This window comes from Solea solea, chromosome 13 (assembly GCF_958295425.1).
Source record: "Solea solea chromosome 13, fSolSol10.1, whole genome shotgun sequence".
Taxonomy (NCBI): Eukaryota; Metazoa; Chordata; class Actinopteri; order Pleuronectiformes; family Soleidae; genus Solea; species Solea solea.
The window spans coordinates 10,149,636-10,177,182 of NC_081146.1; the positions used below are offsets into that span (position 1 = coordinate 10,149,636).

Sequence of the window (27,547 nt, forward strand, 5' to 3'; positions counted from 1 at the left end):
ACAAAACCTGTGAAAGGAAAGTTTCAGGGACAATTAGGATACAATTTCCACTTGCAAAGAATCATGATTTAGACATTTTGTGCTCATTTTGTGGAACACGTTCTTTAACGAAGCACTGGCTGACTAAATGTGCACTCTCCATGGTGCTGGGTTACTTTATTCCTCGTCTTTAGCGGGAATAGACACGTACAACTCTAAACTAGACTCTGATTAAAGTTAAAATGATCCACTATACTAAAAGACCAATATAAAAAACTATATTCCAACGAAAAAGAAGAGCATGTGTCAGAAAAGTTCATAAAACTTTTCAAAGGATGCAGACTTGTTTTAATCCTCACACTCAATTTGATGAAGAAGAAAATCGAGAGACCTCATTGTGTCAGACTAAACGGAATGAAGTGAATTTAACCCTTAGAACACAGAGAATTTGGCTGCTTTTTTTCCATTACTATGTTTAAACGTACAGTATATACAGAGGCCATAAGAATGTGCAATATAAAGTGTCTTATATCATTTTTACTTAGAAAAAAATGATTTTGACCAACGATATAAACACAAGTGAGCAAAAAGTACTCAAAATAATTAGAATCCGATTGAATTTGTGAAATGTGGAAATACATCACAGTTCAAAGATCACTGCTTGACTCGTTTTTATAAACAAAAAGGAAAGGAAAATGGTCTATTTTGTAACTTCTGCACAATTATTGCTACTTAATATCACTACTAAAAAAATTATATAAAATGAATCATAACTTTGACTCAACAACACATAAGAGCACGACAACTTTACCAAAGGTGGGATTTGGTACAGATCTGCGCTAAGGGTTGAATAAATCCAGAAAACAATGTTTTATTTAAGTTCCAGAAAACTTTATATCTCAATAATTTACCATAACCTCAAACATTGTGGTCAAATAAGATGCAGTCCAAAAAATGCACCTGATCTGCTCCCCATCAGAAACCTGAAAACTGCACCATAAACGAGTTGTCAATCAACACACAGCCAAGACTGATAATCAATGCAGCTGCCTGTTCACGCACATGACAGGGTCTGCTTTCCAAGCAGCAAACCTCGCCTTGTTTGTTGACCCTCACAAGAACCACATTTTGCATTCTGCTTTTTTTAATTGGGATTCCCAAGAGACCGTGTCCAAAGTCTCTGCAAAACACCAAAGTGTTATCAAGCAGCCCGGACTAAGTCCAGTAACCAATTACCCACTCTGCCCCAGAGGAACTGCCGTGCTCTGGATTACTTTTCCTGCTGCTGCATTATAAATGTGCAGCAGCCAGCAGTGATTTCCTTAACATTAACTTATTGTGCAAATTCAGTTTAATGTGTAATGCCTACAGAGTTTTACACACCAATTGGATGCCAATACTTACTTATCTCATCAATAACATCAGAAATACTGTGACTAATTCATTTATCCATCACCCTGGGGAAAAATGTGTGATATTGTTTATTTTCTCCTTTCATGCTGCAAATTGCAGGTTAACCCCATGGGTTACAAATCCTATCCGAGGTTCCCAAAATATGCTTTGGGAACCACAGATCTGCTGAATCCACTTGTTTGTTTTGGAGAATTATATTTGTTACACTTTTATGAAGGAAGGTAAACACAATATAAACCAATAGAACAGTAAGAGACAGGAAACTGAATCTAAATAAAGGAAGATTTGATTTTGTCACGTGGCCATTGTGGCATGTCGTCACACTAAAATAATTAATTGAGGGTTGTGTCTCATTTCCTTCTGAATTATGAGCACAAAAAAACTTTTATAGGTTATTTTCTGATTTCCTACCCGCAAACTAAGGTTGGTTAAGTTTGCGTGACTTCAGCTGCTATAGGTTCAGGTAAAAGGTTGTGGTTGTAACATGAGCTGCTGTGATCTGTGTCAGACTCAGTGTGTGGACCCCCAACGTCCTCCACTATCTTGATGCAGTTTTCTGCTTGGCTCAGCTCGTAATCTGTCATTTCCACATCGCCACTGGAGCCGACGTCCACACTCTTTCTTTCATGCCAGCTGAGAATTAGATAAAAAAAGATGAACCTGCTCTTCAAAACACGCAGCTCTGGAGAATATCTCATTGATTTCATGTTTTATATATTTATAAAAAAAGTCATTTCACAATGGCAGAGTGTGGCCACGTGTGAGTGTGTACTTGTATTTGTTACCTCCTTCGGACCGGGCATAAACCCTGACCTTGTCAGGACCTGCAGTCCTCATGGAGACCAAAACCCGGTCCTACTAATTTCTAAAGGAACTGTTTACGTTTACGGCTATTTTAATTGGTTAAGGATAGAGTTAAGTTGAGAGATAACGCTTTGTTTAGTCTGTCTAAATGAATGGAAGTCAATACAGTGTCCAACGATGAACTGTCTGTCTGTGAAAAAGGAACGTTATTGTACTTTTCCAACCACAAGGCCACTTTTTCTCTCCTAAATGGATAATACTTAAATGCACATCATATCCATGTACAGTAACTTCTGCTGACGGCAACAATGGTTTCTACTGATTTAGTGCGATTGCTGTATGTTGTTTTTTATTATTCCTTTGTTACTTGTCTGTTAACTAGTTCCACATACTTCAACATAGAAAACATGCAGCTCAATTAGGACATTGCTGCTACTTTTCTGATTGGAATATTTCAGTTTCCAAACTATTCAATGTTTTTTTTTGCACATTTTTCCCTCTTGAAATTAATTGACAACTTCAAACTTCAAAATACTTCCAAAACAGATTTTGGATATATTTTCTACTTCCAATCCCTTATTTTGCACAAATGTTCAACTTCTTTGTAAACATTCAGACATTCAATTAGAAAGACTGTCTCCAGCTTGAGTAGAAGGCAGCAATCATACACTACAGTTTTCTTCATAAATTGCCTTCTTTAGTTTAGACTATTATCACATTTCATTTCTTAGGAAATGAAACGTGGGAATAAATGCACCTGTTTAGATGAACGAGTTTGCACAATTTGGTGCAGATTCTCGGATTTGTTTCCCTTCTTCCCCCCCCCCTCTATTGCTCGACAAAAGAACGACACAGGTATGAGCAGGACTGTTTAACCTTGACTCAGGTATGGACTCCACTGAGTGCAATTATCGTCTTTCACTGTTATCATTCTCTCTCAGTCAATTCAGTCACACCATGTGTCCCTGAGTTATTCAGAGTTATTCAAAAGGCAAGACAGCCAGAGCTGCTTTTCATACCTTCATAGTCTGTCTGCCTGTCTGTCTGTCTATCTATCTATCTATCTATCTATCTATCTATCTATCTATCTAGCTGTCTATCTATCTGTCTATATATCTGTCTATCTATATATCTATCTATCATGCATGCTGTGGGTGTATAGCTACTCCTTCATTGTTTATTCATACTACATTTCATACAGACATAGTTGGCATAAGTCAATGGAGATATTCATACATTATAAAGTATGTGCTTTGCATGTATGTTTTTTATGAAACATCAAATTCGCCCTGGGTTTTGATTGGAACCCCGCAGAGTCCCTGGTGTATATGGAATAAAAAGAGAGAGTGAAGCATGCCCTGCAGTTTCTCTCTCTCTCTCCCTCTTTTTTTTCTGGGGAGAATATATAGGCGCAGTGTTTTTCTACACCAGAGACTCTTCAGCTCAATCTCTCATGACTGACAGGTGTAGCTCCTTTAGCAGGCGTCATCAATCCGGTCTCAGATAAACTGAATATATTAGACCACTTCTGCTTATATAGTGTTTGAAGGAAGGAAGATCATGGATGGACTGGTATTTTTTTTTAATATATATATATGGGGTGAATGAATACGTGTTGTTGAGGACATCACTTCTTTGACAAGCTCGTCTGCAGCCGCCACAACCCCACCTCTTCTTCTCCTCCACCACCATCAAGTCTTCTTCTCCAACACTTGAGAGACTCATTTGTCTCTCACAGCAGCCTTCACCATGACAACATTTGACTTCTCGGATGTAGAGGCGTTTTTGGACTGCCACCCGGATCTCTTCGAGGAGTACCTCGTTCGAAAGGCGAAATGTGATCAGGTAAGCAGGTGGTTGAAGGAGCATCAGCCGTCGAAGGGGGCCACGGCTGAGGAGAAACGCGGCGCTGCCAGAGACCCTCTCTGGCCCAGCAACCCAGACGGGTTCCGGCGCAGGTCGTCCCACATGGAGCTGCGACGGAACTTCGCCAGGTCCAAAGCCACCACCGCACACCGGACCTACGACGAGCACGTCAGCCTGATCGAACACGAGTCCCAGTCCAGCATGAGGCGCCGCGCGCTCCTGCGTAAAGCCAGCTCTCTGCCTCCGACCACCGCGCACATCCTGAGCGCGCTGCTGGAGTCCAGGGTGAGTGTGCCACAGTACGCATCCAGCGCCATCGACTACAAATACAGACTCAAAGAAACCAACGAGAGGGAGTTTTTCCTGGAGTTAGTGAAGGACATCTCCAACGACTTGGACCTGACGAACCTGAGTTATAAGATATTGATCAACGTGTGTATCCTGGTGGACGCAGACAGGTGTTCGCTTTTCCTGGTTGAGGGACCCGCGCATAAGAGGACACTGGTGTCCAAATTCTTTGACGTGCACTCTGGCACCACAGTCAGACCGTCCTCCAGCACACTCAACTCCAACGAAGTGCAGGTGCCGTGGGGGAAAGGGATCATCGGGTATGTGGCAGAGCATGGAGAGACTGTAAACATTCCAAATGCATATGAGGTAAATATGAACCTGGTAGTTATTATATGATATTCACACCTTATTTTGTTTGAACAAAGGTCGGGCCAATGTAGTATGTACAGTGAGTTAAGTCATTAAACTGTGAACAGTGTTTGCTGGAGATGACATTTATTTAATTGACGTGAAGATTTCAGTCTTTGTAGTTGGAAATGATTTGGTCATCAAGGCATCCACTGCTGTTTGAAAATAATATAGCACATTTTAATAAGTTTTTGGGAAGTTGCTTTGGTGGAAGGAGACACTCTGTGCCAACACAAACGGAGACATTCTGTGCCAACACTGAGCTTTAACTTTTGCGCACAATGGTTCAAGCTCAAACAAACCGAGAAAAAGACTCGGAATAATTACCTACATTATACCAAAACAAAAACCTCACACTGTATGTCCTCAAAGACAAAAACGCAGGAAAGCAAGCGTTATAATTCTTGCCGCTTCCAACAAGCCACTTGCGCACTACATCATTATATCATGGCCCTGGGCTGCATGGGAGGCTAAGGCAACATGGTGATGTAGATCCCCCTGAGGTTTAGGTCTATTAGGGTAGAAATGTGTCATGGAGTGGTGTTACAGTTTTTTCCTAAAACAAGTGGATTTTCAAAATAATCATAGCTAAATTATTGTACATGTAAATATCATACCATATAGGGTCATGCAGGGCAATAAGGTGTTCATGTGGGGCTCTCAGTGTGTCATAGCTGTGTGTTTGTGTGACCACTTCACCAGGATCACCGCTTCAGTGATGAAATAGACAAGTTAACAGGCTACAAGACCCAGTCCATCCTCTGTATGGCCATCTGTAACAGTGATGGAGAGGTCATCGGTGTTGTGCAAGCAATCAACAAAAACCCCATGGGCACCCCCTTTACTGAGGATGATGAGAAGGTGAGGATCTCTAATGTTGCTCAGTTATTGCCAAGGTGTTGTTTCGTCGCATTCACATGTATTATATTGGTATATATGGTCATTTTTCAGTTTTATTGTAGTTGTTTTGACCATTAAGGGCCTTTCAGAGATTGAGATAAAATTGCATTCATGTGGAGCAGTGTGCCTCACTTGCCTCATCACCACACACACACACACACACACACAGCCACAGCCACAATGTGTGAAAACACAGTTTGTTCTTTGAATCTTTTTAATGGCTGCAGAGTGCGGGCAATATGTTCCCCTGGAAGCAAATTATTATAAAGAAAAGAAGAGATGAGGTCAACCCTTCGCTTGAGTGTGGAGCATTAAATATCTGTGGCAGTGCAATATATACCCACTCTCAGGAAACACATTTTGAGTGGATACAGCGTCAGTTGCTCCCCTGAGCAATTCACTTTAAATGGGATTACAAGAATCTACATGTATTACAGCTTTATTTACAGTTGCATAGCTTAGAGATTCATTTTCATCTCTCACCGTTTGTTGATGAGCAAAAAATCTGTCGTGTGGTGAAAAGTGCTGGCTTCTTGCTTGAGTGTGAGGCAAAGCAATACAACGTCTATGGCGCTCATTTGATTTACTCCAGGTAAACAAATAAAATACTACCAAGGAAGCTCAGTTTCCCGCAGTGTCAATACACTCCAAATCTGGATCACTACCAACATGTAATCATTACTTTCTTGGACCATAACCTACATCCACAAACTAGTTTTTTTTTTTAATCAAAGTTCATCCTTTACGTTTTGTAGTGTTAATGCTCACAGACACACTTGACCAAAAACACAACATGCAAATGCACAGAGTTTGTAAACATCAGTTTACTCACCCCTGCAATGGTGCAGCCCTACTGAGAAGCAACAGTTTATCCACAAGGTGGCAGAGTAAAGTTGTGTAATGTACTCTAAATTCATAGCATGTTCTCTGAATTGTGCTAAGACAAAATGAGGTTTGCAGCCTATTTATGATTATGTGCACATCAATCTAACTAACAAAAAAAATAGCTTCATCTTCCAGCTCATCCAAAACATTTGAAGGCCTTTGATGTTTTAAATACAGTCTCTCCCTAAATCAATACAGAGAGACTCAGTCATCCCCACTTTTCTTTTCTCTATAACCTTTGTTTTATGTCTTTTTGTTTTGCATTTAAACAGCTAACATTTGTAGATTATGCACAACTTTGACCACTTTCTCTTTCAACTTAGGTGCTGCAGATGTATCTACCATTCTGTGGAATATCGATTTCCAATGCCAAGTTGTTTTCGGAGTCTCGCAAAGAGTATGAAAGGAGTAGGGTGAGATGTTATAAACTGTGCATTATTTATGAGATGTTTACTTGCTTTATACATACACACACACACCACTACTCACTCAGAATACACACAATTTAAACCTAAGTTAAAGATAACTACAATCAGGCTTGTCACTTTGAATGTGGGTGGGGGTGGAGGGTTTTCCCTTTGGATCCACTCCCCAGTGGGACTGGGTGGGACCTGCTATGATGCCCTGGTGGTTACCTTGGGTGTGCTGGTGCTCCTGCTATCCCTGGACTTTGGGCCTGATCTGGGCTGCCTCTGGGATATGGGTGGTGCATGGGTCTGCAGTATGGCACTGCGGTGCTGTGAAGACCCTGGCACAAGTTCTACCTGCATCTGGGAGGCCATGCTCCTTGGGACCTGCCCCTCTGTGGAGTGGGGTGAGACAGTCCTGTTGCTACGGTGGAGCAAATCTGTCTGACACCACAAGGCATTGAGTCAATCACACTGCACGGTTAAAACAAAAAACAAAACCCTACAGATACAATCATTACAATTGGGCACTTCTAATAGACTATACTTTTCGTAAATGCCTTATATCTCTAATGTATCCTTCAACAATATCACAAACTATTGTAGTAAAATCACCATTGTGAAATGAACACCAGTGATTTTTGTCTGGCATATTGCCTCAGGCTCTGCTGGAGGTGGTCAACGACCTGTTTGAGGAGCAGACTGACTTGGAGAAGATTGTGAGGAAGATTATGCAGCGAGCCCTGACCCTCTTGCAGTGCGAACGCTGCTCTGTGCTTCTCTTAGAGGACATCGACTCACCCGTGAGACATCTTTGCTCTTTAATCAGCATTTTCCTTGTGCAAACGTCTTTCATCTTTGTTGCTAAATGTAATGGCTGTGATTGTGCCGGTCTTTTCTCAAAGGTTGTAAAGTTCTCCAAGACATTTGAACTCATGTCGCCGCTGTGCAACCTGGAGTGTGACATCAGGTAAAAGACTTTAGGAAGGTTATAAAGACAACGGATGTGATACACAACACACAAACAGATACACATAAGGAACATTAATGAAAATCTTTACGCAACTTTGATGAAATATGACACTCAAGATGAACTATTGAGTTAGATTTTAACTGCCTGGACCTGACTGTCACTTCCTGTGTATGTTATTGACCATGTCAGCATGGAGAAGCTGTCGTGTTCTGATTGGCTGATCAATAACAGTATTGCTGAGCTGGTGGCTTCCACAGGACTTCCTGTAAACATCAGCGACGTGTGTCAGGACCCACGCTTTGATGCTGAGGTATAAACCTGTTAAAGCTCACACATTATTGGTAGACACAGACCACAAATGTTATTATTGCTACAGTTTTAAAAACACAAGTGAATGTACTCACCTGGATCTGGATCATTCAGCTCTGGAATAAGAAATTGCTGAAATGAGGCTTTAATCTGAAAAGATTCAGTATTATACTGTGCATTTTTTTATGTTATCCATCTTGAACAAATGTTGACACTGAAACTCTGATCTAAACTCAGTTGTGTAAGGTCTTCAAACGATATTTATAGTCGTCTAACTAACACAACTCTCAGTGTTTCTCCATGGTCACTGACCCCTCTCTTCCCAGGCGGACCAGGCCTCAGGGTTTCACATCAGATCAGTGTTATGTGTGCCTATTTGGAACCGGACTCATCAGATAATTGGTAGGTTGACCAGAAACAATCATTTGTTCTGACTGTAGAGACCGCTTTAATGATTTGTTTTGGTGTGTGTGTGTCTATTGTTCCAGGCGTCGCACAGATTCTGAACCGTCTGGACAGGAAGACTTTCAACGACGCAGATCAGCGACTATTTGAGGTTAATTATTATTAAACTTTGTTCACATATAAACCAACCAAACATTTGTTTTGGTACCGATCTCACCAAATGTTTATGTTCCATTAAATCTTGAGTCTGTAATTTGTTTTCTTTTTTATGTTATTCCTTCAAATTCTCCTCACGTCCAAATAGCCATCAATAAATAACACAGTCTGAGGGAAAAAACAAACAAAATATACGACACTTAAAGTCTGCAGTAGCAGACTACACTGCAACTGATACATCCCTCCCGTCCTGTCTGTTCTCTCATCAAAGCTCCGTCGTCTAAAACACAAAGAACACACGCTGTCCGATAAATACTTGAAGCAGAATGGAGGAGAAAGCATCTTGTAGATATAACAATGACATTAGATATGCCAGCAAATAAATCCATGTGAATGACATGATCGGTTGCGTTATTACTGTATTGCTCGATGGCTATCAGGACATGACAAGAATTTCACCACATGAGAAAATAAAGGTGTTTAAAGGTTTTTTTTTGTAATTATGTACAAAGGCCTTAATGTGTTTTGACTTGTCTTATGTTTGCAGGCATTCGTTATATTTTGTGGACTTGGAATCAACAACACGATGATGTACAATCAAGTTAAGAAGACTTGGGCCAAGCAGTCTGTCGCACTGGACGTAAGCACAGCAGCATGTTAAAACTAACATTTCTCACATTTTCTTCACTTTTTAATTCAAAATCCATCCATCCAGCCATTACCCACCGCTTTATTCTCCACAGGAGGGTCGCGAGGGGCGCTGTGCCAATCTCAGTTGACACAGGGCGATAGGCGATAGGCGCAGGGCTACATAGAGACAAACAACCATTCATCAATTTAGAGTGTCCAATTTTCCCCTCTGTGATACATCAAAACAGACGGGAGCAACAGCAACAGTGAGCTGTATGATCAAAAACACAAAGAAGCAACAAATGTTTCAGAAGAGAATTCCCACGGCTCACAAAACCTGCAAACATCCACAAAATGAGCAGGAAAAAAAACAAGCTGCTGGACGTCCTCTATTGTTGTCTGTTGTACGAGGCCATCAGGCACAGTGCACACCCCGCCTACCAATCCAGGGCTTTACTGCTCCAAACTATACTATACCTGTACCATGATGGAAACATGCCAAGAGCGAGAGTTGTGTGGAGCAAAAAGGCTCAAATCAGCAGGATGCATGAATGGTTTGAATGTTTGTTTATGTTACAATTTTGCGCACTGCTGCTTTAAAGAGTTCTTAATGATGTTGAAAACTCTTTAGGTAGGAGAACTCTTTAGGTAGGAGAACTGTTTGGACTCACATTAGATCAGTAAACGATTCTCTTTGGATGGGAAACACTGACTCAAACACCCTGATGAAGGCTTGAGGCCAAAAAGCTTTTAAACAAACATGAAACGTGATCATAAACACAACAATGGGACTACGTTAAATGGATTTTAATAAGAGTTTGTTTTTCTTAATGGTATCATTTTAGTTCACACACCAGTTGTTCTTAGAAATGAGCTAAATATGATGAATGAGTTTCTAAGAAAGCGAGTGCAGTGTCGCTGAGTAACGAGGCTCCTCACGTTCATTAGTGTCTCCGTCTGTTTTCTGCACCACCGCCTGGTATCTAACCAAAGCAGATACATTATCCTCAGCAAACATGGCTCTGCTTCTCCAACATAAATATTTCAGTGGCTCTCAATAATTCATACATACATGTGCCAATGTGTTCACCTGTCATCAAAGTCAACACACACACTCCTGCACTTCTGTCACACAGTGTCTGCCATTTCTGTAAACATCGGATGAAAACTGAGTTAATTTGGATGTGTATTTATCTCTGATCCTCATTATGTAAGATCATCAGGAAAGATGGATTGTCTCAACATTCTTGAATATATATATATATATATACATTTCATTATTCTGCTTTTTCTTTTAGATGTTGTCCTACCATGCTACCTGCTCAAAGGTAGAAGTTGATAGACTCAAGGTAATTCTCAGAGACAACGGTTAAGAAAACACTTCAATGTTCACATTTTGACATACTTTCCGATGTATGTAATCTAATCTCAGTAATCCCTTTGCAGAGTTATTTTTTCTCTCCATTTACCCCGTCGCTGGTGTGATTGACAGCTGTGTCCTCTCCCCCACAGGCAGCCAAGATCCCTCTGAGCAACGAGTTAGGCATCGATGAGTTTCATTTTAATGACTTCTCTTTGGACAATGACGCCATGATTACCGCCTCACTGCGAATGTTTCTGGATCTTGGAGTTGTGCAAAAGTTTAAAATTGACTACGAAGTGAGTCGCCTGAAATATTCACTAATTATGCGTAAATCACCTGTACTGTAATGCTGTATGTGTGTGTTCATGTCACCTGTCTTTTTTTTTCCAGGTGTTGTGTCGCTGGCTTCTGACTGTGAGGAAGAACTACCGAACTGTGGTCTACCATAACTGGAGGCATGCCTTTAATGTGTCCCAGTGTATGTTTCTTATGATCACAGTAAGTCACATCAAGTCACCTGAGACGTACACGTATTGCAGCACATTCAGTCGCAACTTTATTCCTAACACTGTTGAGCAAATGATGCAGGGGAAAACGTTTTCCCCTCTCTGGATAAATAAACCAAGTCCTGGGTAGGTTTGGATATTTTATTTAGTATAAACATCACAGTAAGAGAAAGATGGAGGGAGAATAAACCCTGCGTTTATTGATAGTAAAAGAAGGAAAGAAGGGAGATGGATGTTAACGGGTTAAAGAAATAAGAGTCAAAAGTTGCAGCCCAAAATAAGCAGATTTAAAATTAAAACCCAGCTCTCTTAGATCATATCTTTCATAGCAGAGTTTTCAAGTTTGCTCTCAGTCTCTACTGTCAAACTTTTTAACACGTCAAAGGAACAATTCCACCCAATTATGCCAGTAAAACTTAGAACCTCAAAGAGGATAGCATGCATGTCAGGAGTTATTTTTAAAGCATGTCATGACAAAAGTCTCTGTGGACTGAGCACTGTACACATCAGTCACTACACAGAACAGCATCAGGAGGAAACATCACACAGGAAGAGGGAATTCAAAAGAGGGCTAATCTGGGTAAAGGCTCAACAGACAAATGATAATATTTATAGAGTGCTCACAAACGTCGGCAAACTTCACTCTGTATCAAACAATTCCTCTGCTATTCTATCCTCTCCTCTTCTGTTATGTAAATAGAAAAAGGTAATGGATTATATATATGGATAAAATATTTATCCGTTTTACTTTCAACAGACAGCCAATTTCAAGGACGTGCTGTCCGACGCAGAGATCCTGGCCCTGATGGTTGGCTGCCTGTGCCATGACTTGGACCACAGAGGCACCAACAATGCATTTCAAGCCAAGTAAGTGGCTCGAGCCTGATATACTGTATATAGTGGTGTCTGGAAGTGTCACAGTGCTGTGTGTCTCCCTGCAGGACAGGTTCTGCTCTGGCTTTGCTCTATGGGACGTCAGCCACGCTGGAGCATCATCACTTCAACCATGCAGTCATGATCCTTCAAAGTGAGGTCAGGAGTTTTAATTTGACGTGCTGCAACAAACAAATGCTTTACATTTTCTTAAAAACAATCCCAGTACACTAAAATATTGCGATGTTTCATGACAGGCTACTGTCCAAGAACATACAGATTTGGGGATTAGGCAAATTAGGCAAAAACACTCTAAACTGACCGTAGGTGCGAGTGTGAGATTGGATGAATGTTTGTCTCTATGTGGCCCTGGTGATCTGTCCAGGGTGTACGCCACCTTTGACCCTATGTCATTTGGGATTGGCACCAGCGCCCCCCACAACCCTTACATGGAGGATAAAGTGGTAGAAGATGGATGGATGTATCAATATATTAGTAATATTATGACTGATGTTTTCTGAGAGTGTTATTTAAGCCTCTGACCACTAGTTGGCAGCAGGGTGTTAGCATTTGACTCTCCTCCACTCACAAGACAAAGAAATCAGTAAAATGTGTATACAGATTACATTGTTATTTTTACTTGGAGGGTTATTTCTTAAATGAAACAATTTTAAGGGGGTTGCACTATCCCAGTATATCACAAAATATCATACTGTCACCCTTGTATGGGGATAAATATCATACCATACCATGCATGGAAACAAGGAGAGATTCAATAAAACACCAATAATACAAAGATATTCAAACGTTGCACACGCTTAATCACTTCATCTTTCTTAATGCCACTGTTCAAAGCATAATGAATGACTCCCAAGCATGAATGTGCTTCAACATGCTGTGTGTGATCAACCAGGTTAAGTGTCGAAATGGTTCAGATCACAAGCGCTCACATTAGACAGCAGCAGTGATCAGAGGTGACGTTCTGATTCGGCTTTATTTGATCACCGGGAACGGTGTCCTCTAATGATTTCATTTAACAGAGGGGAAAGTCTACACATTTTGCTCATTAACATTGCTAAGAGGAGCTTCTTTGACAGTGATCGATGACTTTACCAATGCACTGGCTCGGCAGAGACACTGCTTCTCCTCCGCGGTTGCTTTTCTGTCTGAATGCCAACTGTAAGCTATTGCATTTTTCACAGGGTCACAACATCTTTGCAAACCTCTGCTCTAAAGAGTACAGCAACATGATGCAACTATTGAAGCAGGCTATTCTATCCACAGACCTTACTTTGCACTTTGAGTGAGTAGTCTTTAAATGCTCATTATACGCACTATTAAATTCATTCTTACACACAATTAGAAGAGTTCTATACATTTATCTTCCTTACCAAGTGCTTATGTTGTAGCGACGGTCTTAAAATGTATTGTTTTAACATGAACATTTTATGTTAGTTTGACTCTGGTCTCTTTGCATTGTAAGGCGCAGAACAAAATTCTTCAAGTCTGCTCTGTCCGGAGGCTTCAGCTGGACAGATGACGGACACAGAGAAGTTCTCAGGTTTCTAAACAGTAAAACTGTTCTGTGCCAAAAACAAGATACATGTGAGGAGCAAAACCAGGAGCTAACATTTAGTTTTGATGAACAGGTCGATGCTGATGACAGCGTGTGATCTGGGTGCCGTCACACGTCCTTGGAAAATTTCCAAACAGGTTAGAGTCCCAGTTACGAAGTTCCTGAACTATGAGTGTAGTGAAAGACATTATTTATATTCCTCATTGTTCATTTAACTATCCATTATTGGCCAAAACGTTCAACAAACATGAAAGCACATCAGAAAAAGTACTGAAATCATTTAGGAGAAAATGCATGTACTGCCTAGTTCTGAGTCTATGTTCTAATATAAATTAAAAAAAAAACCAAAACAAAACGTGATAATAATGATTTGACATGGATGTCCCAAGGTTGCAGAGCTGGTGACGAGTGAATTCTTTGAACAAGGTGACAGGGAGAGGTCAGAGCTCAAGTTGACCCCAGCAGTAAGTGAACAAACATTTGAAATGTTATATTTCTTTGGGATTTTATTCTGGCACACAGATTTTGTTTTCATACCAACTCACTGTGACCTCCTTGTGAATGACCGTATATTATAACTTCTCCGTAGGCCATATTTGACCGTAATCGCAAAGATGAACTACCCGCCTTACAGATGGATTGGATAGATGGGATCTGTAAACCACTTTTCCAGGTGGGTAACTCTTAAAACTGTGTGACGTAACTTTTAATTGTAAATAAATGTCTGTTACATTCAAGTCATCTTTTGGAATTTTTGCATCACTATGGTATGCATTACCGTAGTGATGCAAAAATTCCAAAAGTTTTCCAAAAGTTTTCCAAAAGTTTTCCAAAAGTGCGCTTGTGCAAACGTGTCGTCAGCGATACACTCTGTGTTAAAGAGTTAAAGTTATGCTGTAGATTTGATTTTATATAAATGTAAATCAAAACAGCCCTGATGGACTGGCGACCTGTCCAGGTTTTACGTGGCCTTTTGCCTCATCTCAGCTGGGACTGGCTCAAGCCATGGACCCTGTAGCAACCGATAACCTAATAATGGCCAATAATGTAATAATGGCCAATAACGTAATAATTTAAATGTAATAAAACCAATAACATAATAAATTGCCAATAATGTAATAAAGTTGTTGAGCCAATAACGTAATAACTTTTTGCCAATAACGTAATAACTTATTACGTTATTGGCCTTGCATTAAAAAAAATATGCAAGGCTTTGATAATGTAATAACTGAGCCAATAATGTAATAACTGAGGTATCACTTTATTTTATTTTCAATTTCTTGTGAGAAAGTGTCACATTTAGCCTTAATATTGCATCTTGCAACAACCATGGTCTCCTGCATTTCTCACCAGGCACTGCTGAAGCTTAACAGGAAGTTGCAGCCGATGGTCGATGGGATTGATGCCAATCGGAAAAAGTGGCAAGGGCTCTGCTCCTCCTACCAGCAGACACGCAGAGAATCTGTGTCCAATCAGAGCTCAGAGTCAGATCAGAGCCCTGAGTCCCATGAGCAGTCAGAGAGCAGTCAACAGCAGGAGTCCAAAGAGACTGTGAAACCAATGGAAAATGCCAAGTTTGGATTAAAGTCCAAGTGCTGTCAGGATGTGAAATGCAGAGTTGGCAAAGATTGCTGTGATGATCAGCCAGCATCAGCTGGTAACACAACATGTGCAGGAAAGAAATGATGCACACACTGTGTTCAGTATCGGATTATCGATTAAATGACTCACATGGGATTGTTCCTGTGTGCTCTGTGATTTTCTATCATTCTACATGCACTACACCCTGAAATGATGATGATGATTATTTAATCTGGTTAAATTGAATCTAGGTTTTTTTTTTTCCTCTTCTCCCAAGTGTCACTGTGTTTAACTCAGGAGCCTGAACAATTCCTGTTTATCAGACTCTGTTTAAAGGGCAGTATCCCACTATCTATCTATCTATCTATCTATCTATCTATCTATCTATCTATCATTTTTGGAGATGTATTAGAATGAGAGACTCCTGATAAAAACCAAAGATGGCCACTCATTTCAGTAATTGTGGAAACTGCCTGAAAACACAAGCCTATTGTATTGGAATGCCTTTACAAAACAAAAAGGAATCACTGTGATTTCTCTCTGTTACATAATGAATGTAGACCAGAGCCTTGATCTTGTTCCTGAATGTTTCTTTCTTACCTCAGTTGCAAATATTTGGCTGCATGGCTTTGTATTTTCTGTATGTGTAGGTTGACTTTTGTGAATTGCATGTTTGTATCCTGTGCCCATGTATCCTCCTAAATCTTTGAACGATGACATGGAGGAGTGTATAAGGAACTTATTGTAAATATTTTGTTGCAGTTTTTTGTTTTTCATTAGAATTATTCTTTATTTAAGAAAAAGGTCGTCTGTCTTTAAAGAAATATATAACATGTCTGATGGACTTTCTCCTTAAATGTGCCATTTACTTGCAAAGTTTGGTCAATTTCATCGTTTAACTGCACACGACAGCATGAAAAACCTCCATGAAACTGAGCTTTGCCTCCGGACGACTTCGCCTCTCACTGCAGAACGTGTGAATATAAAGTGCACAGCTACTGATTTCCTTTTTGTTGAAATGTATGTGTTTTGTAATTTGGACTGAACAGCATGCCGATTATGTTGGAACTGCATGCATCGTGTTCGATGTTGACTCTGGACTTGATCTTGATGCCTTTGACTGCCCAATGAGATTTGCTTTGCATGGCATTGCAGCGAGGGAAGGTGTTGTAAAGTGAGAATGCTGTATTGTTGCCGAGAACAGATTTCTATTTTCGATCACACACTGTACCAAAAGGATACATTTATTATTTTCATACACCGGACTATATTTATGCAAAATGTAAAATTGGCATTTTTTTCCCTGCTATTTATACACAATCGACTAAAAATATCTTATTAGAGAAGACAAGAAAACAGAAAATTAACTCCAGATTGTTTTGTGAATAAAATGCTGTGGCATGGAAACTGAACGTTTGTGGTCTTTTGTGGTTTATATATTTATATGGTGTATATAAACATATATATATATAGATATATATATCTATATATATATATGTGTGTATATGTATACACATCATATATATAATCATGAATCAGTACTTAATACAGTAATAGAATGAAGGTTACAGTAATCTACTGACTGTACAACTCATCAATTATTACACAAGGGACATAAAGACTCCAACAGTATGAATACAACACAATTTATAGTAAATCTTATAATAAAATAATAATATGCAGTTTAAAGTTACAGTACAGTTGTCCCTGGGCAAAATTACACAAAAACATGTTGAGTCCTGCTAGATGTTAGATGTTACAATGCACATTATGATTTTTTTTTTTTAATCTTCATCTCTTCATCAGGGTCTCTATGGGTTGGTTATTATGTATTGTTCAAGCTCTTGCCTTGTCAACACTGTCCTACACAAAACATCTGCACAAGCCCCTCGACCCACCACCATATTCCTCAAATATGCGGATGACACAGCCGTTCTTGGCCTCCTCACAGACACAAACTCAAATCAGGAATATCACAACACAGTTTCTCATTTCACCCAATGGTGTGAGCAGAAACACCTTCACCTAAATGTAAACAAAAGAAAAGAAATGGTCTTTGGCAAACCCACAACAATCTCCCCATCATCATCATCATCATCATCATCATGAATGAGACAGTAGAGACATTCTACACAGTGTGGTAGTAGACCATTTCAGATACCAAAATTCTATTTTGATCATCACACAGCAGAGAAGGGAATCGAAGAATTTCAGCAACATGCAAACTTAAAGGACTCTAGTAACTTTGTCCTTTGTAACTCTAGTAAGTTACAAAGGACTGTAACTTACTATATACAAGCATTGTACAACACATCTTGCACCACCTGTTTCCTTAACATGCTCACTGTAAAAAAACAAAACAAACTCATTCAGATAACCAACACTGCCACAAAAATAACGGGTCCACAAACTCCAAAGCTACAAGAACAAAACAGCGAGGCCATCACACGCACTCAATCCTCTCTACTAACTAACCAACTAACTAACTAGTACAGATAAAAACCATGACAAATGGTATCCCTTGAAATGTAGTTATATGCTCTAAAAAGTAGATATAACACTAATAACTCTATGGTGACTTTGTTTGTAATTTACCAATTATTATAGATTGAAGTTGATGTAGAATAAAAGTGATGCACAGCCCTTTGCTTAAATCTGCCCTTGCAATTTATATAGTAATGTGCAAAAGACTTATAAGCCACCATTCATTTTGTTGTTTAAGCAATGACCAGATATACATTTATGACAACACTTTCTAACTCAGACAATCACATCGTTCAAGATCATAAAATTGGACAGACATAAAATCTTATTGTGCACCAGCAAGGCCAACAACAAAGCTAGTGGTTTGTGCACAGTAAGGTATCTATAATATGGTGTTTGTGTGGGTAAAACTGATAAAGTGTTTGTGTTTCCTCATGCCCGACAGTCCAGTGACTCCACTCTGCTTAGCTGGAGAGTGTGAAGCAGAGCACAATATATTTTTAGCCCTTCATGAAATCATGAAATCTTTTGAAATGTTCTTGTGAGGGGGGGCTAAAAGAACAAAGTGCATCTCTGAATAATACTGAAAAAAAACAAAAACCCACTTGTGACCTGAAAAGTGATGTTAAAGGTTAAAACACATACATGAAGCAAAGAGAGCAACAAAACCCAGTCCGTGCCTCATAGAGAGCATATTGTAAAGCGACTCTTTATATTCATAAAGTCTCTTTTATATCCTGTTATTCATCTGTGGAGAGTGTTTGAAGTTGATTTTAATAAGCCTGTGAGATGAGGCAATAGCAGCAGCCGCCGCAGCAGCAGCAGCCGCAGCAGCAGCAGCAGAAATGTGTAAAAGTCAGTGCAGCTCGACGTGCATGCAGCCGCCAGCTGCCAAGCCATAGTCAGAGCCGGGCCTTAATCTATAATTTAACATGGATTGAGTTTATTCTCCTCAGGGTCGATGATCAGGGGAAAGTTGGATGGAGAGAGGAGGGAGAGCCTTCCAAGCTCATTTCTGATACAGGGCCTGGCTCTGCCATGGTCTTTGATCTGTCTCCCTTGCTCTCTTTGTCTTCTCTGCTGTTTTTCTGCTTTATTTTACACACACACACACACACACACACACACACGCACACACACGCACACACACAAACAAAGTGACTTTCACTCCGATTCAGTCCCACATACTGTACTATGTGGGCACAGTAATAAACAGAGGCAGAGCTCAAAAAGGCTGCATGGCTAAAAAAAAGCCAACAACAAACACTTTGTGTAGAGTTTACAGTCATAACCTCTTAGATATTCATACACCTAATTTGTATCCAGAGTCATTTCTTATGAGGCGGAGACCAGAATAGAAACCAAACAATCTGTGATAACCTACGAAAGTGAGTTACAATGAGGCTATTAATCAGTGTGTATGTAAACATAATTACAGCAATGAGATCTTGCTTTACTGCTGCTTAGAGGAAATGTCCTGTATCCACTTTTAGAAACTAGACTGTGACAAACAAAGCCGTGCAAATGCAGCGGTGTAAAGTAGACTATAAATATTAATAAGCATTCTCAATACTAATGGTAATATTCCAGGGGTAGCTTTGTTTGCCTCGTGATTATTCATTTTATTAGGTGCATATATATCTTTTATGATACAACACCGAAACTGACACGGCCCTACTCTTATATTAATCATACCAGCAAAGTGGAAAAGAAGGAGTATAAAATATGAGCTAAATTTAGCCTGTTAAATTTAACATAACCAAAGGTGAGATAAAACATAACTTTTTTTTTTTTAACCCTGAGCACTTCATATATTAGCACTTCACTAGACCCCACTATGACTTTGCTGCACTTGTATCCAGCAAACCTTAACCTGAGTGCTAGAAACAACCACTTTATTAACTATGCTATATTACAGGTGAAGTGTCTGATCGCTGTTAATTGGAAGAAAAATGTGCTTCCTTCCATGGGTGCTGGGGTTAGGGTTACTGTATATAACATATCAATAGAGAATCAATGAAAAATAAATATTTGTTCATTGCAAAATGAGTGTGCTGTAAATGTAAAACAACACAAGCATTTGTACACTAGTCTGCACTGCATGGAAAAAATGATACATTTTGTTGAGTCAGCCGCTGCCAGACTTCCTAACTCATAACCCACCACAGATCAAATTTGCAAAGCGAGTGCAACAAAGTCACAGAGTACCTACTGAAGTTATGTCACGCTGTCAAAATCCTTAGTTTATGTTTCATAACTAAATATTTAAGTCAATGAACATATCAGTGTCATCAAAACACTGAGTCACTGTTTATGAAGAGGACGGTAAAATAAACTCTTTTCTTTTATTATGAACTACAGCTGAGATTTGATTGAATATACACACGGCTGCACTTTTCCACAAGAGAATCGATAGCATTCCCATTTACATTTTACTGACACTGTTGGTCTGTAAAATATAAATCAATATACTGTATTATGTAGTATTACACACTCTTACAGCACAGTGCACATTGTTGAGTTAAGCCCCTTTTCCACCAATGGTGCCCACTCGCCTCGCCATTAGACACCGGTTTCTCTATGAAACGTCAATTACTACTAAGCAATAAGAGAGCTGGCTAATCTGATGACTGGCTGAAGTAAATAACTGAACAATTATAATTAATGCACAGAAAAAAATTCATTCAGTCTATCCAACAGAAAGCCTGATGCCAGTGATAATGTCGGAAACATGAATCATTTGCATGAACGTGTCCAAACATGTGCAATTTGTTCTAAAAACGGAGATATTGTGTCTATTATGTGCACAAGTGACTACATGATGTGGAGAACGAAGAGTGGGGTTGTGAGAATTTAAATGAGAGAAATGTAAAATAGCGAGTGAGGACAAATTGTAATAGACTTTAAGGTGTGCAGCGTGTGCTGGATGAAACAAGCCAGAACCAGCAGAGGGTTTTACAGTAATCATAGCTTCTGTGAGGAATCAACCCGTGTACCTGGGACCCAGATGGTTCTTTTGCAGAGCCAAGGACTTGAAAATGAAGAAAAGAGGTGAAGGACACAGTGTGACTGTGACGTACGGTGAGTTTATAACGCTGTGATTTACTGTGGACATGAGAGGGCCTGTTCCTCATCTTCGTGTGCAGAGAGAAACCATTTGAAATCCAGCCTTTGAACATTTATAGCTCATCATACTTTCACTCTTCTCTGCCTTCGCGTCATCAGATAAGTTGTCCAGAACAGTCCTCCTTGATTATCCTGACAGATAAATCAAGATGTACTGAACTGTTTAAACTCTGGTACCACTGTAGTCAGTGAACGGCACGTGAGCGGATGATATAGAGGATGAAACATCCCTGAAACACATCCACCCTCCTTCGACCGCCCCCAAATGACCACAAACAGTCACTTGGGTGAAATATGCTTTGAATTCTTTGCCCTAATACTTCTGAAGCCTAATTAATGCAGCCTTTTGAGTACAACAGAGGAACTCTCTCTTTTGAAGGTGCTCTCTCGCGGCAGTCACATGACAAAGCCACTGGCTCAGCGGAGACTGGTGCGTGTTCTCTCTTTGCCATTTAGTGCACTGCCTTGTCTGGCTGTCTGTCATAATCAAAGCATCCTCAGTGTTATGACATGGAGCTGAATAATTGATTCATGCAGGCGGCTCACTGGTTATGTAATAGTAATCCCACTGAAGTATCAGATCTGATTCAGCACAGCAAACTGAGGCAGAAATGTTTTCAATGGATTTTTATAAACATTTATTTCAAATGACCAGAGTTTGTACACATTTACACAACATTTACAATTATAATGTAAATTTCTTCAATATCAACTCATGGTGTGGACATACCTGCAATAAGTACAGTGCTTTTATTTAACACATTTATTAGACCATCAGTCGAGAAAACACAAATACTTTCAAAAGCTTTCAAAAACTTGTTTAAAACTAAAAATGTTATTGTTATTTATTTGACAAATAATCCAAATGTGACCCTGAGAAGTCAGAAGCACAACATTCAACCACTAAAACATCTTTCTGTTTAGGAATGCAAGCAAATAACTACAATTTAATATCTTATTTAATAAATATATGTGCTTTACTATTTTTTCCAGTTTTTTTTTATTGAAAATTCATGGATAATAAAAATAATAATTGCATTTAAGCATTAAAAATATAATTTCAGTTAAAGAGCTTCTACAAACTGGTGTATTAACCATGACAGAAACATAAAAAAGGCAGCTATGGCTTTGAGTGGTGGTCTAATACATTTGTTAAACACTGTATATAACTTTATTGCTGAATAAAGCTAAGTGAGAAAAGAGAAATGCAAAAAAATTCTAATGAGAAAGATGACAATTTCATCTCTGGTGGCAAAGATCAGCACCTGCACATAAAAAGCCTTAGACCTTACCATACAATGTTACTCGTGTACAGACATATACACACACACACTATTTCTGAGTGCTGCTCCATGACATTTTGTTTAGTTTTGCCTCCCTCAAGTGGTCAAGAAGAGAACTGACATGCAGTTGGACTTCATTTAGGAGCAGTTGAAGATAGATTTTCTGTCAAATTGTAAATCAAAACGAAAAGACAATAGCACAGCCTAAAACAACACTCAATTACAAAGCTGACAACAAATTAATTCATCCAGTAATACATATACACACAGAGGGAGAGAGAGAGAGAGAGAGGGGGGGTGGAGCATGTGCTCTTGACCATTGCCATGGATTTGAAAAAAAGAGAAAGCACTGGGGAGGAATCCACAGTCTCCACTGGTCCTGCTGACAGCTGGGACCGCCCCTCCCTCATGACAGGCCAGCACTGGATTCCTTCAATGAAAAGCCCTTTGATTGTTGGCAGGAACTCCTCTGGTTTGGCTGAATGGTTGTCAGCTCTGTCAGGGTGATGGACGGGCGGGTGTTTCACCCCCTCATAGAAACAAGCCCCCTCCAGCCAGACTCCAACTCTCAGAGAGCAGGACCTCTGCCAGTCAACTTCTAACCTCCTCTCAAACAGATGGAAACAACCACGAATGAGACGGAGGAGAGTAAAAGTTAAAAGTGTTGCAAAGCCAGACAGTAATTACGAGTCACAGGAGGCAAGGATTGGACACAACTTAGCCAGGAATTATACAAATGAGATGCTGAGACCTTGTCAAGGACTTTCTTATCAACACCGTATATCAAAAATGTGTCAAAATTGTTGCAATATCAACAATTTGTGGACTTCGATACTGATTCCTGAAGGATACTTTTCACGATATCAATAAATCAATTTTGAGATACTTTCTTTAGTTTTAGCTGACCTGGTCATCTCCTTGCAGTCCCATGGAACAACTCTCTGCTCTCATATTTAATCTGATGACTTTAGATCTTCTCGACATACGTTAACTCAATAAACAGGCACCAGCCTCTCAGAACACAAAACAGACACACTCACACACACATTAAGCCCCTCCATCTATTGTCCTGGATACAGCCAATCTTGACCACCGTTAGATTTCCATCAAACAGCATGCTGCATTCTTATCGGCTCACTGATACTTATGACATCAGCTCCGTAGATGCTGAAATTTGATTCTTTTTCCCCCTAATATGGTAGTATATAACACACTGCAACACCCTCATGTAAGAGAAGTGGTGAGACAGACACTGCAGTTGGATTTAAATGATGTTTACTTTACTTTCTAAATGCTCTAAATATCAGTGTTAGGATGTAATTCCCCCCCCCCCCCAATAAACCCATGTTGTTGGAGTGGAAATATTTAATTGAATTCCTTTTATATTACATTTCATGTTTTTCAGTATCTGCATACTCACTTTCTTGAAATATGTTATCAGTTTATTTATTTATTTATCACAAGTCACCACTTTTTTCACAATATTCAACAATGTTATCACCTATCGCATGTTTTCCTAATCTCATCCAGCCATGCTTCTTAGTGTTTAAAATGTCACATTGATCGACATGTTTTAGGTCTGTATCACATGGATATCATATACTGTAAAATCAAGCTTGTATTATTTAAATGTATACGCTTTACATTATTTGAATGTATTTATTAAAAGATTATTAAAAGTGTGTAGGTGTAACATGAATGTAAGACCACTGATTGCTTGTTCCTGTATGAGTGCATGTATTATTTTTTATTATATACTGAGTATTCATATAAAACTAAATAGTTTATTATATAAACATACAAAAGTAAAGTGAGTTAGGCCTTGGAAAGTTCTTACTTCTGCCTGCTCCTTTTAAAGGAAATGTTTGTTGGAAATTTTAATTTCTCTGTTTTTCTTTGCTTCTTTTTTTGGCTTGTCTCCTTTTTCATTATCATCATGTTTGAAAAATAAAAACATAAATAAGCAAAGATTGAGAAAGTGTAGTTTAAAGCAGGGATAAAAAAAAAAAAAAGGTTTCACTCTGACTCAAGTGTCATTCATCACTTATAGAGCCCCAGTGCAACTGCAGTGTTTAGCTTGAACTGCAGCCCCTGTAACGCACCATTATCAACACGTGTTCCATGAGCAGACACACAAATGCCAAAGCAAAGCCGGTCAAGTGTTCTCAGCTCTCGTTTGACACCGTTTGTTGCTCGAAGACATTACTCACTGCAAACATGTACACCGAGCTCAGATTCCCCTTCTGTCAGCCAACACTATTTCTCTTTTCTTTCTTCATACCTTTTTCATATCACGCACAGAACACATCATTTCAACTGTAATTGTTTACACCGACTTCAACTTATCCCTGAGCGCCACACCATGAATCACCACTCACCACCATCAGAGCAGGCCCTCACACTGAGGTGGTCCTTTTCCATGAGCAAGGCTGCTCTGGGTTTGTGTGGGCATGCGGCCAGCTCAGACCGGCCAACATGTGAAGTCAAACAGGAAATCTCTGTCCACACGAGGATAAAGTCACCTGTCATCCTCCCTTCTCTTTCACCAAAATCTTACTTATCCTGAATATTCTGGCTTTCATGCATGTGTATATAGTACTCTATAATGTCAGTAAAAAATTGATTTGCATTAACAAATGCTGGTTGGATTCAAGTATATCTCAGTAACCCTTAAATAAAGATTTGAAATAAACCTTTATGTTCTGACATTGGTGTCTGTGACCTTTACTCCTGACACTTTTAGTTGGGGTTTCCTTAAAATGACATTTTTGACTATCTGAGACAGTGCAGGGACAGACAGGATTAAATGACTAAAAATGATAAATTATCTGTAAAATCTAACCAGATTATTTTCATGATCGATTAATCTGTCGATTATTTTTTCCATTAAATCGAGTACTTGTTTGATCCAGGAAATGTCAAAAAATGTTGAACGGCGTTTACTAAACCTGTTAAAATACATGGTAAACATATTAAAGAATTTGGTTTATGAGTGTTATTGTATTGTATTATTTCTAGTCTTGATAACCACTCAAAGTGTTTAACACTACAGTTCAATTCATTTACACTGTGAGCTTTTTCCGTCTTTCTCATTCACACACTGTGGGCGCAGTGTGGTATTAAGTGTCTCGCACGGAGACATATCTGCATGAAAACTAGTGGAGCTGGAGATTGAACCCTGACCTACTGGTTGAAAGACAATCCACCCTACCACTGACCCACAGCAACCCCCAATTTGTGGCATATTAGAATGCCATTGCAATATATCTAGATGGTGCTAAAGAAATTAGAATTCTGATTACTGAGACAGAGAGAGACACTTCTGCACCTCCTCTGGGCTCTTTCTAGAGCCTCTTAAATAAACCTGTAACCTGCTCCTTAACTGTTTCAAGAGTATAAGGCCTCCTCAACACCTGATATTAGAATGTGTTTTCTGTGATGGGATAGCACTTCAACACATGCATTTACACCAGGTATTAACATGCATCTCCAGTGTCCACATCGAGATCCTGCTGCTATCCGATCTTGGTTGTCACCCGCCCCTTATGTTACCTCCCCTCCTTCTTCTGCAAAGATTTCCAGCAGCAGACTACAGCATCACATCCTGCACGCTGCCATACGGACTCATCTGCATTTTGAAAGAGGAGAAGAAGTCGTCCTCGACAAGCGGAAAATTGACGAAAGCAGAGAAGGCTGTGCAGTTTTCTTGCCGCTCTCACGTTAGCTGTGCTCGGAGCCACCAACATATTCCCGCTCATGTTGTGGGTGGAGCTTTGCATTTACACTTCTGATCGGATAATAATCCATCCTCAATGCAGCTTGGGGGTAATTACACCTGTACAAGTTCTAGTTCTTCATTTTCTATGGAAGCCATTTGACTGATTTTAACAAAGAAATTGTCTTAATAAAAGAGAACATTATTTCCCTTATTGATATGTTTCACAGAAGCATAATTGATGACATCAAATGACATGAGACGTCCAGTTGAGCTTGACTCCTTTAAGATAACCATGAGTGAGACGACAGCAACACATCATTCCATCATGAAATAACCATCCAGGTTAGACATTAAAGGACATCTCCTCACCACGAGCAGAGCATTCATCCTCAGGTTAATCGTATCGCAAATCTTTTCTTAAACTGTTTTTAATTTGTAAAAATACCACATGTATCTTTCTGGAATCAGTAATGGGAGGGGAATAACTCACAGTATACATACAGACAATATCTAAAGTCTATACCAGATGTGTTTTGAAATACAGCCGAACATTTCATCAGTAAAACATAAGTCATAGAGGTCTTTTCCCTCGCCTGCACATAAATCTGTTTAGGCTCTTCCACATCATGAACACTGACTGAGCTCCCCTTCAGGAGATGGGGGAGGTGGGAGTGGCAATCTGGAGGTCTGAGAAACTCAAGACCTCATGGCAACACACCACTCAGCCATCACAAGCACTTAAGGTCTTTTAAAAGTGCTGCAGCCATGTTCACTCTTGGCCGTGCGCAAAACAAAAGCTGGAGCCCCGGTGTCTCAGCACTAACAAGGTCTTTCTGAGAGCAGGGGAGGAAATATAAGCCGGCCTGTGCTTGCCACTTCATTTCCTGGCTGGTAAGAGCCTGTTTCCTGTGCATCAACCTAAACATGGCAGTACACCGGAGGGACTTTGCCACTTCCCCCCCCCCCCCCCCCCCCCATTTTAAAATCTCAGCTGCAAACAATTTATTTCCAGGACTCAGTGAGTAACAGTCTCTAGATTATGTCCTGATGAGATGTAAATTGAAAATGACATTTTGGAGGATGGACAGTGTAAATCAGTTTCATGTTTTGTCAGGTCCAGGCAAATGTTCAAACCAAAAGGGAGTGGTTGTGGTTTTTAGCGCTCGATTACCAGTGTGCGGAAAGCAAGCAATGGAAACTAATTTTCACACCCAGCAACTATTTCTTGGCAGGTAAGCAGTCTAGTTGAGGAAGAGCTGACTTGCATACAGACAGTGGAGGCTTTGATTTAAATGCCCTCAGACTTGTATGTTGCAAATGTTTTTTTCACTATAAAAGCAAAGTAATTAAAGGAATATTTGTGACATTTTGGAACTCGGCTCATTCTCTTTCTTGCCAAAAGTAAAAGGAGCAGATTGCTTTCACATAAAGCCACGTCCAACGGGCAGTTAATGTTGAGGAATGTGGTCGAAAATAACAAACCACCCTGAACAATGTGTCGTCCAACCATGCTGGAAGGTAGAAGTGTTTTTAGCTGTTGAATGCACTCAACGGTGAGGTGAAGAACGTGCCATGAAGAGGAATAAAACATAATAAATCTTTCTTACACAT

At 39.7% G+C, this 27,547-nt stretch overlaps 1 protein-coding gene across 1 annotated transcript; it reads left to right on the forward strand.

Annotated features, from left to right (window-relative positions):
• Positions 1–3,689: 3,689 nt before the first annotated feature.
• pde11al (phosphodiesterase 11a, like) lies at positions 3,690–16,718 on the forward strand. The gene is made up of 20 exons (XM_058646809.1): positions 3,690–4,719; positions 5,464–5,622; positions 6,870–6,959; positions 7,616–7,756; positions 7,859–7,923; positions 8,116–8,236; positions 8,562–8,637; positions 8,724–8,791; positions 9,344–9,436; positions 10,725–10,775; positions 10,939–11,085; positions 11,180–11,287; positions 12,053–12,162; positions 12,237–12,327; positions 13,371–13,471; positions 13,652–13,729; positions 13,818–13,881; positions 14,134–14,208; positions 14,334–14,417; positions 15,098–16,718. The coding sequence occupies exons 1-20, from the start codon at positions 3,946–3,948 to the stop codon at positions 15,428–15,430; spliced, it is 2,829 nt and encodes a 942-aa protein (XP_058502792.1). The 5' UTR covers positions 3,690–3,945; the 3' UTR covers positions 15,431–16,718.
• Positions 16,719–27,547: the final 10,829 nt, after the last annotated feature.

Coding starts and splice junctions, on each gene's coding strand:
- pde11al (XM_058646809.1), top strand. CDS start 3,946: ATGACAACATTTGACTTCTCGGATGTAGAGGCGTTTTTGGACTGCCAC. Junction 7,757..7,858: donor TAGAGGACATCGACTCACCC/GTGAGACATCTT, acceptor CTTTTCTCAAAG/GTTGTAAAGTTCTCCAAGAC. Junction 11,288..12,052: donor GTATGTTTCTTATGATCACA/GTAAGTCACATC, acceptor TACTTTCAACAG/ACAGCCAATTTCAAGGACGT.